The sequence below is a fragment of the Lagenorhynchus albirostris genome, chromosome 12, assembly GCF_949774975.1.
Source record: "Lagenorhynchus albirostris chromosome 12, mLagAlb1.1, whole genome shotgun sequence".
Taxonomy (NCBI): Eukaryota; Metazoa; Chordata; class Mammalia; order Artiodactyla; family Delphinidae; genus Lagenorhynchus; species Lagenorhynchus albirostris.
In genome coordinates this window covers 2,625,163-2,641,234 of record NC_083106.1, presented here as the reverse complement: position 1 = coordinate 2,641,234, position 16,072 = coordinate 2,625,163, and the positions used below count along the sequence as shown (strand labels likewise).

At 48.4% G+C, this 16,072-nt stretch overlaps 1 protein-coding gene across 3 annotated transcripts in view; it reads right to left on the bottom strand.

Moving 5' to 3' along the window:
* RPS6KA2 (ribosomal protein S6 kinase A2) overlaps window positions 1-16,072 on the bottom strand; it is a 221,440-nt gene that overhangs the window by 143,039 nt on the left and 62,329 nt on the right. For 2 of the 3 annotated variants that reach the window (XM_060168303.1, XM_060168305.1), the window contains exon 1: window positions 15,699-15,985. The exons of the other annotated variant lie outside the window; for it this stretch is intronic. In XM_060168303.1, the coding sequence (XP_060024286.1) occupies window positions 15,699-15,797 (99 nt within the window). In that variant the 5' untranslated portion in view covers window positions 15,798-15,985. Of the gene's footprint in view, window positions 1-15,698; window positions 15,986-16,072 lie in introns of those variants that run through there. 3 annotated transcript variants of the gene reach the window in all.

Below are 16,072 nucleotides of genomic sequence, written 5' to 3'. Positions count from 1 at the left end.
TACAAACATATATAATAATATTATAACTTAATCACTTTGCTGTACAGCAGAAATGAATACAACATTGTAAATCAACTATACTTCAATAAAATAAATTTTAAAAAACACATCAGTTTTTTAATGAATAAAAAAATTTAATTTTAATGTTCCCAATTTGCCATCTCAATTAAACTGGAAAATCTGAAAAAAAGTCTTTCTACTATGTTTTGAAACATAAATTTAAAGGTATTATTATATTTTCCAAATAATGTATGTTATTATCCTATGACGACACGTCCCTATTCTTCACTGACAGCCATCTGGCAGAGTTCTATCTACATTTGCAAAACTATTAAATATACCACATATGCCCCTTCATCCAAATGAACCAACAACACAAAGGCATCAGCAGAACCCAGCCCCCAGGCAGAGATGCCAACAGGCTGTAACGACCTCTGCGCACAAGTACAAGCCTCACCTGTACTTTCCTCATCCTGCCTCTCACTGGGACCTTTACCTCGGGACACAAAAGGTGAGCAAAAAGGAAGATGGGGACATGCCTCTTCTGCAATTATAAAGGTAACAACAGACCTGTGTTTTATGGAATCTGGAACCCTGGACCTGGAGGGGCCGGTCCCACTGAGCTCTCGGGTCCCCCGGGAGAGGGCCAGGAAGTATTCACACGCTCACTCCTTCACCACTTATTTTAACTGAGCACCTAGGTACACCAGGCACCTGCTACAAGGCAGCCCGAACCTTAAACACAATGTATAACTTGTAAGCAAATCCCCTTGTGATTTTTTTAGACAGAAAACATCTTCAGGAGAGCAGTTTCCTGGCCAGTGTGAATAGAACAGAATTATCTGGTCTAAACGTGTTATTTTAGGTCTAGTATATATCACAGTGGTTAAAGGCACAAGGTTTGGAGGCAAATAGAACCAAGTTTGATACTTGATTCCCCACTTACTATCAGGATGACCTCAGTCAAGTTATTTGATCTTTTAATATAGTTGCCTCATCTATGAAAAGAATATAATTGTACTCATCTTTAGGGTTCTAGTAAAGAGTTAATTAGATAGTAAGTGTATCGGGACGATTCTATTTGCATAAGAGAAAACCCAAATCAAACTGGCTTAAACAATAAGTGGAACTGGTTCGATCACGTAACCAAAATGTCCCAAGGTAATAAGGACTTCAGGCATGGGCTGATCAAGGCTCCAACCTCATTTCTCTACGGTTTTCTTGGCTCTGCTCTCCTCTCTGTGTTGGCTGCTCTGTAGGCTGGGTAACCTCCTGGTCTCAGAAAGCTCCCAGGCTCCACGCCTCCTTGTTCCTCCATAGCCGATGAGCAAAGGTCCCAAGTTACATCCCATTTTGACTGTCTTGGACCGCACGCTCAACTCTGAGCTAATCACCGTGGCCAGGAAAACGCCACATGCAGTGTGTGCACTCATACACACACACACACGCATATAGTTAAAAACATATGTACATAAAAACTTAAATATTTACAGAGAGCTGATCATTTTAATCTCCAGGTTGTCAAAGTGAATATTTCAAACTTGTCTTTGCTGAGAAAGAAAACTTGCATTATTTAGTTTTCAAATGGTTCAGACCCCTTCACCTTAAAACCTATAAAGTGCATGAAAGACCTGTTGGCTGGAAAAATAATAGTCATTTTAATCCTGATTTTGTCTCTACTTTTCTCCTCCCAGATGGAAGAGCCCTGGGAGTGAGAGTATCTCTCACTACTTCAGTGGCAGATGTGTGTCTTGGAAACATGAAATGCACCTGAGCGGTAATTACGGATAACCATGTCTTTTCAGACACAAAGGTAAGTTGCTGATGCTGACATAAGACTGTAAAAGAGTGACATTCATAGAATACGCTGGTTACGAAGAATTCGGGAAGCGCAACAAACACTTGTAAGTTGCCATTCTGGATTCTTTCATCACAGACATTGTAAAAACTCTTAAAATCAGTCCTGTGGGCTCCTAAGAAAAGTTTTCCACTGTTGTGTGGATGACAGTACAGTACCTTCCTACATTTCCATAAAGCTTTACATCGTTTTCAAAACTCATCTTGCCCCACCAGTGGGCCAGGGATGTCCCCACTGGGCTGGGGGGAAGGCACAAACATGGATCTCGAGAGGGGGTGGGGGGCTGCGCACGGGCAGCCAGTCACCTAGTACAAGCATCCGCTGAGCAGGGCCACCTTGCTCTCCCCACCTGCTGCATTTGCTAACTGCAGGAGAGACACTGTGAATTCACGAAGCATATGACTTTGTGCCCAAGGTCCCTTTCCAAATCCTGTTTGCTTTTTCCTCCAGTTTCTCTTTGCTGTTCCAGCCCTGGATGCCAGGCTCTGCCCAACTCGTCTCAGGGAGGGCTTGGGGCGGCAGGAGGGATGTCTTCGGCTGTCCCCCAAGAAGGGCCTGGAGATTCCCGGTCCTGTCCTGCCGTGTCCACCAGGTATGGCATAAGCAAGGAATCCGCGACTCCAGTATTTCTGGTACCTTGGCCATCTGCTCCCTACCAGCGCATTGGCGGAATCCCGAATCCTAGCTCCTCTCACATGCTTCTGGGTCCCCTACAGGAATGTAGCCTTCACCCCAGGTTCATGTTATGGAACTTTCCACGCCTTGTGCCTCAGCTACAAACAGGACAAGGGCACCAGAGTGAGGAGCTCTGTCTAGGATCCCTGCTGGCTGCTCGCTGACCCTTCCCTCTTGACTGTGTCTAACCCTATGACTCTAATTTAGCCAGAAACAACTTCGGGGAGGCCACAGGTGACACTCCGTCTATTACCGGGCTAGGCGTGTGCTGCTCTCACGCTCGGGGGGTGAGGGCGGCCAGACTCTACAGTTTGCATGTAACTGCTTCCCACATTCTGGTGTTTTGCCCTAAGCGGCTGCCTCAAATCTCCTCCATGCCAGTCCCGCTCCTCCTCAATGCATCTGCCTTTCTGTGTCTGTCCCGCCTGTCCCTGCTCCCTCATGGCCTCTGCTGCTGGCTTCTCCCTGTTTCTTTCACTCATCCTCCCCCTCCTATTCCCTTCCCTGTTCCCCCCCTTCTCTCTCCTCCAGTCCCACTCCTCTATTACCGTTCAAAACTAAGTAGCAGTTTGGTGTTATCAGGGCTCAGAGAGAAGGCTTAGCCACAGGAAACGGAGCCGTCCATTTGTATTAAATTTTCAGAACCCTTCCTTATATTTCAAGCCTTTAGTGAAAAGCATGCACCTGAATTTTCTAGGTTGGAAGGGAAGTTTGATTTAGTAGTCAGGAAAAAGTCCAGTCCTGAAATGTGAGTGCCTCTGCCTGGAACCCTTCACTTTAAGTGGCATTTGTAATTTTTTACTAATGCTTCTGATGTTGTATTTAATAACCCCCCTGATTGCAGCATGTCTGGCTGCCGCTGGTATGCAGGACCCGAGACTGGTGTGCGGGACCATGAGGCCAGCGTGCGGGACCCTGAGGCCGGCGTGCGGGTCCCTGAGGCTGGTGTACAGACTAGAAGCTGTGCTGCAGGAAGACAGGACTGAGTGTCGTAAACAGATTACAGTGTAATGGGAAACATGGAGTTGTTTTTTTTTTTTAACTAAGTGCCCGCTGGGGCCCGTGGACAGGCCATTCCATCTATTCCTGGCTAGATCCCTGCAGGCAGGTATTGTACCAATTTTCAGAGGAGGAAACTGAGCCTCAGACAGGGTTAGCTGGCCACCTGCCCAAGTTACACAAGCACTAAGTGGCTGAGCAGCGACAGAAACGTGGGGTCTCCTCTGACCCCACCGGCCGCTTGTGTCACAGGCAGGAACAACCTAGCTGGCTGTGGTGCAGGTCAGGGTGAGGGGTGAAGCCAAGGCAAGAGAAATAACCACACGGCACTGGCAAAGGCTAACCCCCTGCACAGCCAGCGACCAGCAAGGCACCCCTGTTTCCTGAGCGGGGTCGTCTCAGCCACACTCCCCACGGGGTGGGTGGAGCTCCTTCTCAGGGCTGGGGGCTGCTCAGGGCCGGAGACGCCAGGAAGACAAACTGGACCCTGGGCTTTTGGGCACCTGCTCCCGGGGCCCCCGGAGGCCGGCCGGCCTTGTCCTGCTCCTGCCTCGGCCTGGGCCACACGCCCAGGACGGCGGAGCGGAGCACAGCGATCGGCCCGCCAGGTACAGGGTTTGGGGGGCCGCAGGTGGGGCACGCCAGGGCCTTCCTACAGGGGCGCAGGCTCACGTGCTCCGTGGGCTGCGAGCCCAGGTGTGGCGCTGGGAGCAGAGGGCGCCCAGCCGGCCGCTGTGTCCCTAAGGAAGGGGTCCGAGGTCCCACGCACAGAGGGAATCCTTCAGAGAACCGGGCTCCTCCTGAAAGGAGGGCACTCCACTCCCTCTCCAGGGCACAGTCGTGGGCTGGTAGGCTTTAAAGTGAAATCACGCATCGCAAAACTCAACATTAGGAAGTCAAAAGCTTTTAAATTTGACTAGAAATTGCTTCAAGATGTCATAAAAGCCATCTTCCTGGAATTAACCCTATTCCTCTGTAAGCACCGGCTTTTAAAATAAAAGCCCCCTTGACTTTTAGCGTTTTTCAGTTTTTAAAAATTGCTAGTATTCAAACATTTTGAAATGTCTGAATTTGCTTTTAAAATGTTGACAGTTTTCACCCTTCGAAGATATTTTACTGAAAATTTTTTAAGTGAGGAAAATGATTTCTTTGGTTTTTCCATACTTTTTCCTGCAGGTGACACTCTCTCAGCTATACTGTGAATGTAGATGAGACATTCTTTCTACGGAAGCTTTTAAATGCCAAACAGCAGACTTGCCTTTTGTGAACTGCGTATGTGGGCCTACCTCAAGCGGGCGTGAGCTTTTGTAACGGCTTCTTAGTTACTTCACTTCTACAGATGTTTTAGTTCGCCACAACTAGTCTTAGGTCAAGGCCATTTCTTTCTACTTTTTAACCCTCTAAACGCAAGTCCTACAGATAATCGCCAGGCACACGGCGAATGTTGAGTTAATACCTAAGACGGAAGTTCCGAAAAGACCTCCACAGACTTCTCACGCGTTGACCCAGAAGGCGCGCACCACAGAGAACACACGCGCGGGACACAGCAGGGCAAGGGTCCCGACAGCCACCCACAGCTGTCCCTGGACACAGAGCCACCGGAGCCGAGCCTGACGTGTCCCACACCAGCCACAAGCTGGCTAAAGAAGGTTTCGTGCAAATTCACACACAGCAACGAGGCGAGGCTCGGAGCTCGCGCAGAGGTGCGGGCGGTGTCCACACGGAGGATGCCCTCAGAGAGGACAGGGGTATCTCCCCAACAGCGGAGGCAGCGCGCAGCTCCCGGACCCGGCCTGGCCCTGCGGGATGGTCTGTGATTCAGTGAACTTCCTTAAACCCAGAACTTGACGGAAATGGGTGACAGAGCCCAAGCCACCGGGAGGAACTCTTCTAGTGGCTTCTCTGCCCAGCACCCTCCTCTGGAGATGGGGTGTGATGAACACGAACCGCCCTGGCAGGCTCCGACTCTGGCAGCGGGCTCCACGCCACCCTGGGCCACACGGCAATGAATACTCCTCCCCAATTCCCACAGATCCCCCCTGTCCAAATTCAAGTGCCGCAGGCCAGAATCTTCGGAAGAAAGTGATGGCCCTGAACCTAAGCCACGGGTCAGCTCAGAGCCAAGGGGGAGGCTGGGAATGGAAGCAGGTGGATGGGTGTGGGCTGCCATGTGCCTGAGTGGCAGGCGTCACAGGAGGGAGGGCGTGGAGGGGCGGCCGCAGATGGAACGGGCTGGGTGGAGGGAAGGAGGGGTCTCACGGAGGGGGACAGGGGCTCTGCGAGCTCACTCAGCTGGGTGGGAAGGGGAGGCATTGGCAAATGTCCGTCCCCCCGCTGAGCATAAACCCCATCCTCGTGCACGTACACAACAACTACAGCTGGTTCATTCTGACAAATCAGCCTCACTTCCTCACACCCACTGCTGGAGTTCCACTGTGGCGAACCTCAACAACGAGTCAAGGAAGAAAGTGGGACACGCGGAGGGAGGCGTAAGACGGGCTCTAAGCACCCCAGCTGTCCTGCACGCCAGCCGTTCACAGACGGGCTTCAGCGTCTTCTGACCAGGTTCAACATGTTTATTCACATCTCTGTCGGGGTGGATTCTGCAAAGTCTTAATTGAGTCACACATCAAAATTCATGCCTTCAGGGGCTTCCCTGGTGGCGCAGTGGTTAAGAATCTGCCTGCCCAAGCAGGGGACACGGGTTCGAGCCCTGGTCCGGGGAGATCCCACATGCCGTGGAGCAACTAAGCCCGTGCACCACAACTACTGAGCCTGCGCTCTAGAGCCCATGAGCCACAACTACTGAAGCCCACGTGCCGCAACTACTGAGCCCATGTGCCACAACTACTGAGCCTGCACTCTAGAGCCCACGAGCCACAACTACTGAGCTCACGTGCCACAACTACTGAAGCCCACTTGCCTAGAGCCTGTGCTCCGCAGCAAGAGAAGCCACCGCAACAAGAAGCCTGCGCACCGCAACGAAGAGTAGCCCCCACTCAATGCAACTAGAGAAAGCCCGCGCGCAGCAACGAAGACAACACAGCCAAAAAGTAAATAAATATATAAATAAATTTATTTTTTAAAAAAAGAGAGAGAATGAAGAAGGGGAATCCTATTAAGAATATAAGTATATATAAAAAAAATTCACGCCTTCTCTTTTTTGCTGAGATCTAGAAATACAAAAGTCACGCCCAACCTCACGCTGCTTCTTGGGGTTTTCTGGGGTGAAGGCAGGGAGCAGTAATCGCTACCTTGCTCCAGCAGCCCGTCTGCCCTGTTCCCTAACCTGATTACAAACTAAGCAGGATGCAAGAAGCCAAAGGTGTTCTAAAAGGAAGTGCTCCTTTCTGGTTTTTCTGTTTTTTTTTTCTTTACTTTATCTTCAAAGTCAACCAAACAGTGTCACTGTAGCAAGTCAAAAGGCAAGAGTGTCTGTCCCCTGTGGCCCCCTTGCACGCTCAGCTTCGGGGTCTCGGGGCACACAGGGCCCGCCCAGCCGCCCAGCTCTTGCAGCTCCTCTCTGCCGCTGCCCTCCCCACCTGCACCCCCAGCCTCCCTCCCGCCAAGGCTCTCCAGAGCACCTTCTCCGATCTGCGTTCTACTCACTTTTCAGAATAAGAAGCTTTCTTAATTTTTTCATTCTTAGAAAGTCCACACTATATTTTGATTGTCCACACTATACTTTGCATGTTAAACATATATTTGGAGGTTAATATTATACCTAATATAATATTAGATTAGATAATATAACTAACTTTCCTTAGCCGTGGAAAGTTTGCAATTATCCTGGGCCAAAAGTGTTAAAATTGGGACCTGAATGAGCGATTTCCTAGGTAGTCACTAGAGCATTTCCACCGTAGGCATTCCAAAAGAGAGTCTTTCAAAGTAAATCCCTCCATCCCTTTTCCTTAAAGATCTGACCGCACGTTTTAAGGAGTAAAAGCCACCTCGGGCAGCCTGGTGTGGCCTGGGTGTCCTGACTCAAAGAATGTCATGGCCTACGTTGACTGCACAGACACGTCAGAGAGGTCCCGGACTCGAGGTCTGGCTAATATCCACCCGAAAACCCCAAGACTGATGATACGGCACACAAATCACCCCAGCGTGTGAGGCAGATTTTTCAGAGCTTTTCAGTCTTATTCAGAACCTTCTTTTCTTGGGCAACAGGAGGAAACGTGCAGGCCAACAAAGTAAACACTCCTCTGATTTGTGTTTTTGAATCTTATTAATTTAACGTAGGAGAGTAGACCAGCCAAAAGAAAAAGCAGTTCTTCTCCCTAAGAAGCCAGGTCATTTCTACCGGTTCCTCAGCCCCTGGCTACAGGGCTGACACGAGGAACAGCATGAACCTCTCTGCTTTACAAGAGCTGCTGTTTCCATGAATTATGTTTAAAGTGACAGCAACATGGATGAGAGCGTCACTCCCAGGAAGCTCAGCGTAGCTACAACCTAGGAAAGCTAGCTCCGTGGTGACAGTACTAACTTGAAACAGATGAGTCCTCAGAAGCGTGAGGGCGAGGAGGCTGGCAGAGGAGGAAAAGCCTTCTTCCCCCATAACGTAGTGCACACCCCCTTCCACACGGGGTCCAATCCAAGCCAGCTTATTTGTGTGACATCACAGAATGCCAAGGGCGAACTCTTCCCTGACCAGGCGCATTTCACCTTCTAAGCATTTAATAACCTGAGGACACAGCATTATCACGGGGCAATCCCTGTTTTGTAGCTGAGGAGACAGAAGCTCAAAAGCATGGAGTGGCCTGGTGGGGCTGACAGCAGAAGAGGGAAGTGCCCAGGGCCAGGAGAACGGCAGATCCGGGCACATCCAGTGGAGGGAGTGTAGGAGCCCTGGGCCGGGGAAGGGGGCCCAATGCAGGGCGAGGGGGAAAGCACCTCTGCCTGGCCCACGGGGACAGAATCTTGGGGCTCTTAGGGGGAGGGCGGCCTGCAGACCCTAGGGACCTTTGCAAACCAAAGCTCGTGGAGAAAGATAGGCTGCTGAGTGTTTGCTGGTCGGAGTCAAGTAGGGCTCTCTGATCAGTGGTGTTCCTGGGACCCCCGTTAAGAGATCTCAAGGAACACATGCAAATTACTACTAATAATAGGTACTGCTCGAGAAAAATTATTCTGGCGCTTGTTGAAGATGGTGAGGAAGGCTTTATTCAAGGGACCACTGCAGCGGGGCTTGCCGCAGGGGTAAGAGATGGAGCTCGGACCCCACACAAGAAGGACATGTGGGGATCTGCGGCAAGGGGCAGGTGCGGGGCGGTGGAGGAGGGCAGTTCCTTCTAAACTGAGCTGAAGGCAGGTCAGGGTCATCTCATCTCACCTGGGGATGTGGGGATGGGGAACTGGACCAGATAGAGGGTGATCAAAGGCCGAGGATGGATTGGGGTGCTCTCTAAATCAACTCAGCAGAATTCTTGCTAAACCGGGTTGTGCAGGCCCAGCAAGGATGACAGAGAAGCCCAAGGTCCGGCCGAGGTGAAACGAGGGGCCGGGGAGCCGGGCTAAAGTTTGAGGGAGGAGAGCTTTGTCAGTGCGCATCTCGGTGGTTCCAAACACTGGCTCTTGCCCACTCGGTGACCAACCACGGTGATGCGGCCACTGCAGTCACCCCCATAGCCCGGGGGGCAGGTTCCCAGGGTTAAGCATAGCTGCACCGCCATTCCGTCTCCTTAGCCAAGTCATCAGCAGGAAAGGCTTCCTACACAGCTGCAAATCAGATACGATGAACAGTATTTTATACTGAATACATTTGTGTCTGAGCCATTTGCTTGATTAAATCACACTGTAGCTTAACAGACTATTTGTTGATAATTCCTACTTGAGTTTAATTTAATAGTTTTTACCAGTGAAAATATATCAGCAAACATATGACGCTGGGGGAAAAATACAACACAACAGAACCCAGCGTCATCGGAAATAAAGGCAGAGCATTCTAGAGAATGCTTTTAGTGCTGCACCGGCTTCACTTACTTAACAAGCACAGAAGCTTGGACCAAAGATGAAGAGCATTTCTGGCTAAACTGCTGGTTACCAACTGGATTTCATACAGAACAAGCTCACCCCCAGTCTCCCTCCATTTGGAAGGAGCGCTCCCCACTGGAGCCCTGCACTGACTGATCCCTGGCTCACAGGCTCACTCTTCACCTCCTGCCCAAGCCCCTGCTCTCTCCCTGCCTCAGGGTTCCGACGCCTCCTACCCACTTATAAACTTGACACATCTAGGAAATCGCCCACCCAGCATGCAAGAAACAGAGCGAAATCCTGGGGAAGCAGCAAGTCAGATGATGTGGACATCAGATATTCCAGTTTTCACTCAGTGTGATTTCAGTTTATTCCTGTACTTCGGAATGCATGAAAAATATACATAAAGAGTCTTTGCTGCATCGGGGTGTGTGGTGGAAGACTCTCAGAATGAATAGGTCAAAGAGGTGGAGAGAAAAAAGGGTGAATCTATGAAACAGACTCACAGACAGAGAGAACAGACTTGTGGTTGCCAAGGGGGAAGGGGTGAGGGAGGGATGGATTGGGAGTTTGGGATTAGCAGATGCAAACGATTATATATAGAATGGATAAACAACGAAGTCCAACTGTAGAGCACAGGGAACTATATTCAATATCTTGGGATAAACCATAATGGAAAAGAACATGAAAAAGAATGTATATATGTGTATAACTGAATCACTTTGCTGTACAGCAGAAATTAACACAACAATGTAAATCAACTATACTTGAATAATTTTTTTTAAAAAGGGGTGAAGTATGGGCTTCCCTGGTGGCGCAGTTGTTGGGAGTCCGCCTGCCGATGCAAGGGACACGGGTTCGTGCCCCGGTCCAGGAGGATCCCACATGCCGCAGAGCGGCCGGGCCCGTGAGCCATGGCCGCTGAGCCTGCGCGTCCGGAGCCTGTGCGCCGTGACGGGAGAGCCCACAACAGTGAGAAGCCTGCGTACCTCATAAAAACAAGGGGGGGTGGAGTAATATTTTGGGTTGTCTTTTCACATATTTTTAAATAAGAAACAGTACTTTGGGGAGTTTTCTTGGATGTTAAGGAGAGAAAAGTATGTAATGAAATTGCAAAGATAAGGCAGACCACCAATAAGGAATTAAGTCTAGTGTCTTCAAAACAGAACAAAGCATAAATAGGCAAAACAATAAGCAAGTTAAGTATTCACTAAAATGGACTATTTCTCGTGGTCTTCTCTGACTTTTTGGTGTTGTTAGTGCTATCCAAAAGCCCAGCAAAATCAGGATTAACACAGAATTTCTTCGGGTGCATTTACTGAAATTACCTGTAAATTATTTTTAATTAGAAATGGTTTTCCTGGAAACCTCCCAATATCAAGAAGTTACCAGTGAAGGACCAAGAATAAGCTTGAATGTTTAACTTTCCAGGAAGTTTTCTTTCTTTTTCTTTTTTTCATGACCGGAGCCAACACGGCTCTATTTGCTAAGAGTCCCTTAACATTTAATTTATCAGGATACCATGCTTCCTTTAAAAAGGGGTAAGCAATTAAAATATACTCACGTGTGCACATGTGCACATAGATAATGCTTGATTATCTGTGAGCGTTGGAAATCGGAACAGATTGACAATTGATGTAATCAGACCACTGAACTCCAACGATGCCAATAATTTCACAGGACTTACACCCTACATAGCGGGCTTCCATTTACGTGTTTGCCTCTCTCTCTCACTAGATGTTAAGTTCACTGAGGGCAGGGATCAGACCTTTATATCTCAACTGCTTTGCACAATGCACATGGTATACACTAAAAAGTCTGAGTGTGTAGATAACTGAGCTAATAAATAGATGAAATTCTTCTCCACTCAACAGTTTACCACTATCAATACCCCAGAGAGAGGACTTGTCTTTTGTCCTTCTCACTCACCCGCAACTGTCTTTCAGTAAAAATGTCAAAACCAGATGAAATGATAGGTAAACAAAGAGAACCAACTTCCCGTCTTTGGTGATAACCTCAAGCAAAAGAAGCGTTCCCTAAATGAACCGACACTGAGTACTGATACGTTTAGCAGGTTGGTAGATAAATGAACCGACACTGAGTATTGATACGTTTAGCAGATTGGTAGATAAATCTTACCCCGAGTAAACAATATCACTTTTCACTAACTGAAACCCAATATTTCCTCCCAAGCCTTTCCTGGCCAACCTCTCTCAACCTTCCCCAGCCCCAAGGCTAGGCTCTGGAGTTGGCTCACACTTTGGAGGTTTTCCCGGGCTACTGAAGGATGAGTAGGCGGGCTTCCTTCCCAAAGCTCTGCGAAGTCAGGACATTGACGCTGGGGCAGGTCCTGACTCTAGAAGCAGCCTGAGCTCTGGGTGCCGCGGCTCCAGGACCTGCACTGTAATGCATTCTCGGATCCCAGGGTGACAGGCAAGATAAGGAAAAGGACTATCACCATCCCAGCCAGATGACGGACTGGGGCTGTCATCTTAGCAAATGGGGCCAGTCCTATCGAATGAAACAGGCTGGAATCCAGCCTGGGAGGATTGATCTCTGCCTATTCTTCCCCAAGGCACTCAGCAAGGGCGCCTCAACGATTAATTAATTACCAGGCTGGGAGACAGCACAAGCCATGGGCTCCGCAGGCCGTAGGGGCAACCTCAGCTTCAGACAGAACCAGCAGGCACTGAACAACATGAAAAATATCAGTGAACCCGGGAAATATTTTATCAATATCCATAGCTAACAATGACTGATTATTGATTTTATCACCCAGACTCCGCATTAAGCCTTTACATAAGGTGGCTCATACTAACCCCAAGAGGCAGGAACTACTACCATCCCCATTTCACAGTGGAGAAAACTGAGGCTTAGGGAGCTTAAGGAACTGCCCTGCTGTGAGAGGTAAAAGTGAGAATTCAATTTCAGTAAACCTGATGCAAAGCCCCAATTCACCTGGAACTTTCTAACTTCCAGAAAAGGTTTTCTAGAATAACTTTAGGTTACGAAGCACATTCCAAAATAGCCCCTAGAGTCGTTTTCTTTTAAAACTTGTAACAGCCTTCATTCAGGCATCATCTAATACTTGGTAAACTCCAATAACCACGCAACCTGAAATGGCTAAAATTAATAATCAACAGTACATGCTCTTATAGTAAAGAACTCCCTGTCAAACACTTTAGGAGCATAAGCAAGTCATTTTGCTTCCCTGGGCCCCATTTTCTCATCTATGAATGAAATGGACAGTTAGATGAGGCAATGGTTACGCCTTCTAGAGGTACTAGGGCTCTCAGGCAATGTTGTCAATGACCTGATATCAGAGCTTTCTCGGGGGTGAGGGTCTGGCAGACGCTGAGCCCTGAAATCATTCTAGGCCATGCGCATAGAAATCTGTGCAAGACATCCAAGTTGCCTTTAGAAACCCCCAAAATCATCCTTGTCAGAGTTCAAGATCTAGCCGTCTCAGCTGCTGCAATGCTGATACACTGTAAAAACATTTAAGCTGTAATTCATAAACTGATTCCAAATCTGATCAAACAACCTGGCTTCTCTGGTGGTTAGAGTTGACCAAATGCTGGGTTCTAGATCGGAGAGTCAAGTCAAATTTAAAAGCGAGTGTGAAACACTAGTCCTCTCCCTAAAAGCCTTTTTGACAAAGATTTCAACCTGTTTCAACCTTAAAGTAAGTACTGTTACTTTCCTGTTAATATCACTAGATTTTGAATGTAAAGAAAACAAAAATTTTCAAAGTCTCTGTGTATATTTTAAAATATAAATTTCACAGAAAGAGTTTAAAAATAACGATTCTTTTTACAAAATGAGTTATCTTTTTCATTAGTCCAAACAGAGGACTACATACATATCCCTGTTAAGTACTTTATATGTCCTACTTCTCAACCTCAAATTATTGACAAACCTGCCTCCTAATTTTCACAATGTTTGGTGAGTGCTTCTTGGTCTATAATCTGCTCTGACTATACAAACGAATAGACAGGCTTCTTTGGGAAATGATGGAAGGTAGCCGGGCAGGAACATGGAATTTACTGGACTGAAGCACTGGTCAGTCAGTCACTGATTCGATCCCCCACTAGGTGGGGGCACCATGAGGCCAGGGCTGCTCTGTCTTATATTTTTTGGACCTACAATGCCCAGAAAAGAGCTGCACACGTAGGAGGTTCTCAGTAAACACTTGCAGAGTGAATTAGTTGTTCGGTTTTCAGCATGATTCTCAGGTTTTGTTCTCAGGGCTTTTCCTCCCTAGCAGTAGAATGAGGAGAGTAACACATGTCTACCTGGATTTTCACAAGTATCAACTGCAAGCAGCTGCTGAGAGCATCTGCAGAGAACAGAGCACTGTTATCAGTGCTGGGCATCTTTATCAGACCTTCTGTGCAGCCCCCAGCACAAGCACCTGGGTCAGACAAGTGCTCACTGACCACATGCTGACAGACTACATTTCTTCCTCGTCGGCTTGACCTTCTGCATAGCTGATGGGTTATTTATAGTTTTATTTTGTATACAGAAATTTTATTTTCACATTGAAGCAACATCGTTTCTAAGCAACACTTGGTTCCTATTATATATTTTTTTGAGGCACTTCCACAACCCGGTTCTCCTTGCCGAACCAGAACACCAGAGGTGAGTATATCGTGCCGAGACGACTCCTGACTCCACGGCTTTGCCAGTGTTTATGCCCCTCTTCTTAAACGACTCCGGGACTTTACTGCCTCGCCTTGACAAGGACAATAAATGGAAGGAGACAAGGCGCTGAATAATAAACTTGGCATTCCGATGAATAAAGACATACTAGGTATAAAGGGGAATACTTCCTGAGTTTCTATTCTTGTCCACTTTTGTTTTTTGAGTGCCTGAGACCCAGGAAAATGACTTATCTCAATGAACTTATGCTTCATCTCTGTCAGCATGAGGTTTAAAGCAAGCCCTCCTCCACAATTTAATGAATAGTTGTATTTGTTTGAAAGATATGTTTTACCCTCAGAAACCTAACCTAGTTCTTAAAATTCTGATTTAGTGATATCATAACAGAAACTTTTTAAACAAGTAATTCCCTGTTGCTTTCATGTCTATTCCTGAGCTTTCCCTAAAGCCCTCTTAATTGTTGCAGAACCCATGCCTGTATCTAATATCATGGCAGCCAGGACAAAGAAGCTCAAGCTGAAAAATGTGACATTGTTCCAATTGATTTGACTTCGTTAGAAAAAAACACATCAAAACCTCCATAGGTGCCAGCCTTGTGGCACAGGCGAGAGCAATGTCAAAAGAAATCTCTAGGCTGTGTCATCACCTCCCACCCCCTCCCCCCAAACCCCACAATGTCTTTTTTTTTTTTTTTTTTTTTACTTAAACATGCTTCACAGTTAGGTCATCTATAGATTCAACCATGTACTCTGGACACTGGGATGAAGAGAATAAGATGTGATTGTTGAAATACAAAACACATTAGAGAACCGTCCACAGATGACTTGGAAACCTGAACATGACATGATGCAGGACCCGAGAAAAGGACACTATTTTCAGGGTCCTCTGGCTTTCGGGACGAATCTATATCAAACCCCGAGCTGCAGAGATATTGCATCAGGCACTTTACTACTGAGCACCGTTTCAGACTGGTCCAAGTAAATTGTGTTGCTGCCTTTTTTAAAAAAAAAAAAAATCCCTTTTTGTCAATTCTACACTGATTTCAAATACACGAACAACCTACACTACATGGTAGTATTTGTGTGGCTCTGGGTCAAGGCAAAATAAACCCGATCAACACCAGCCTAGGGTGGGGCTAGGCAGGTTCTGTACTTGGGACTTCTGAGGTGCCACAGCGAGCGACACGGGCTGAAAAGCCCTCCCCACCCGGAGCACCCCTGTGGGCACCCAGGGTGACTACCCCAAACCCTGCGCAGAGCTTGTAACAAAATTAGTTAGAAATTCAATGGGGGCAAAGTTTAGTCCCTGTTGAGGACCCGAGGACCGGTCCAGTTATCAGTAAGTCGCAACAATAACGTTCGGTTTTAGGAAAACCGGACCAGCTTTCAACTTTAACTCCCTGACATGGATCTCAGGGTGACCGTGCATGTGACAATAGGAAAGGGCTCGGGATGTATGGCCCCAAGACCCGCAGCATCCTCCAGGGCGCGGCGGGGACCTGGGTACCTGCGCGCTCAGAGGCTAGGGCATTTACCTCGAGTCGGCTAAGACTGGAGCTCTTGGAGCGCGACTTCTTGCGCAGGTACACGGAGAAGAACCTGCGCACGGTGAACTTCTTCATGCTCAGCTCCATCGCCCGGCGCCCAGCCGCGAGGAGCAGCAGGGCCGGAGGACGCGCATCCCCGGCGCATCCCAGGCGCGCGGGGTTAGGTCCGTCTGCGGGCGCGAGCGGTCGGGAAGCCCGGCGCAGCGGCCATCGGCACGGGGCGCGGGCTGCGGGCACAAAGGGCAGGCCGAGCCGGCCACGGCGGCCGGGGGCCCAGCGCTCCCTCCTCCTCCTCCTGCCTGCGAGGACCAGCCCCGGGCAGCCCCGCCCCGCCCCGCCCCCAGCCACTACTGCCAATCAGC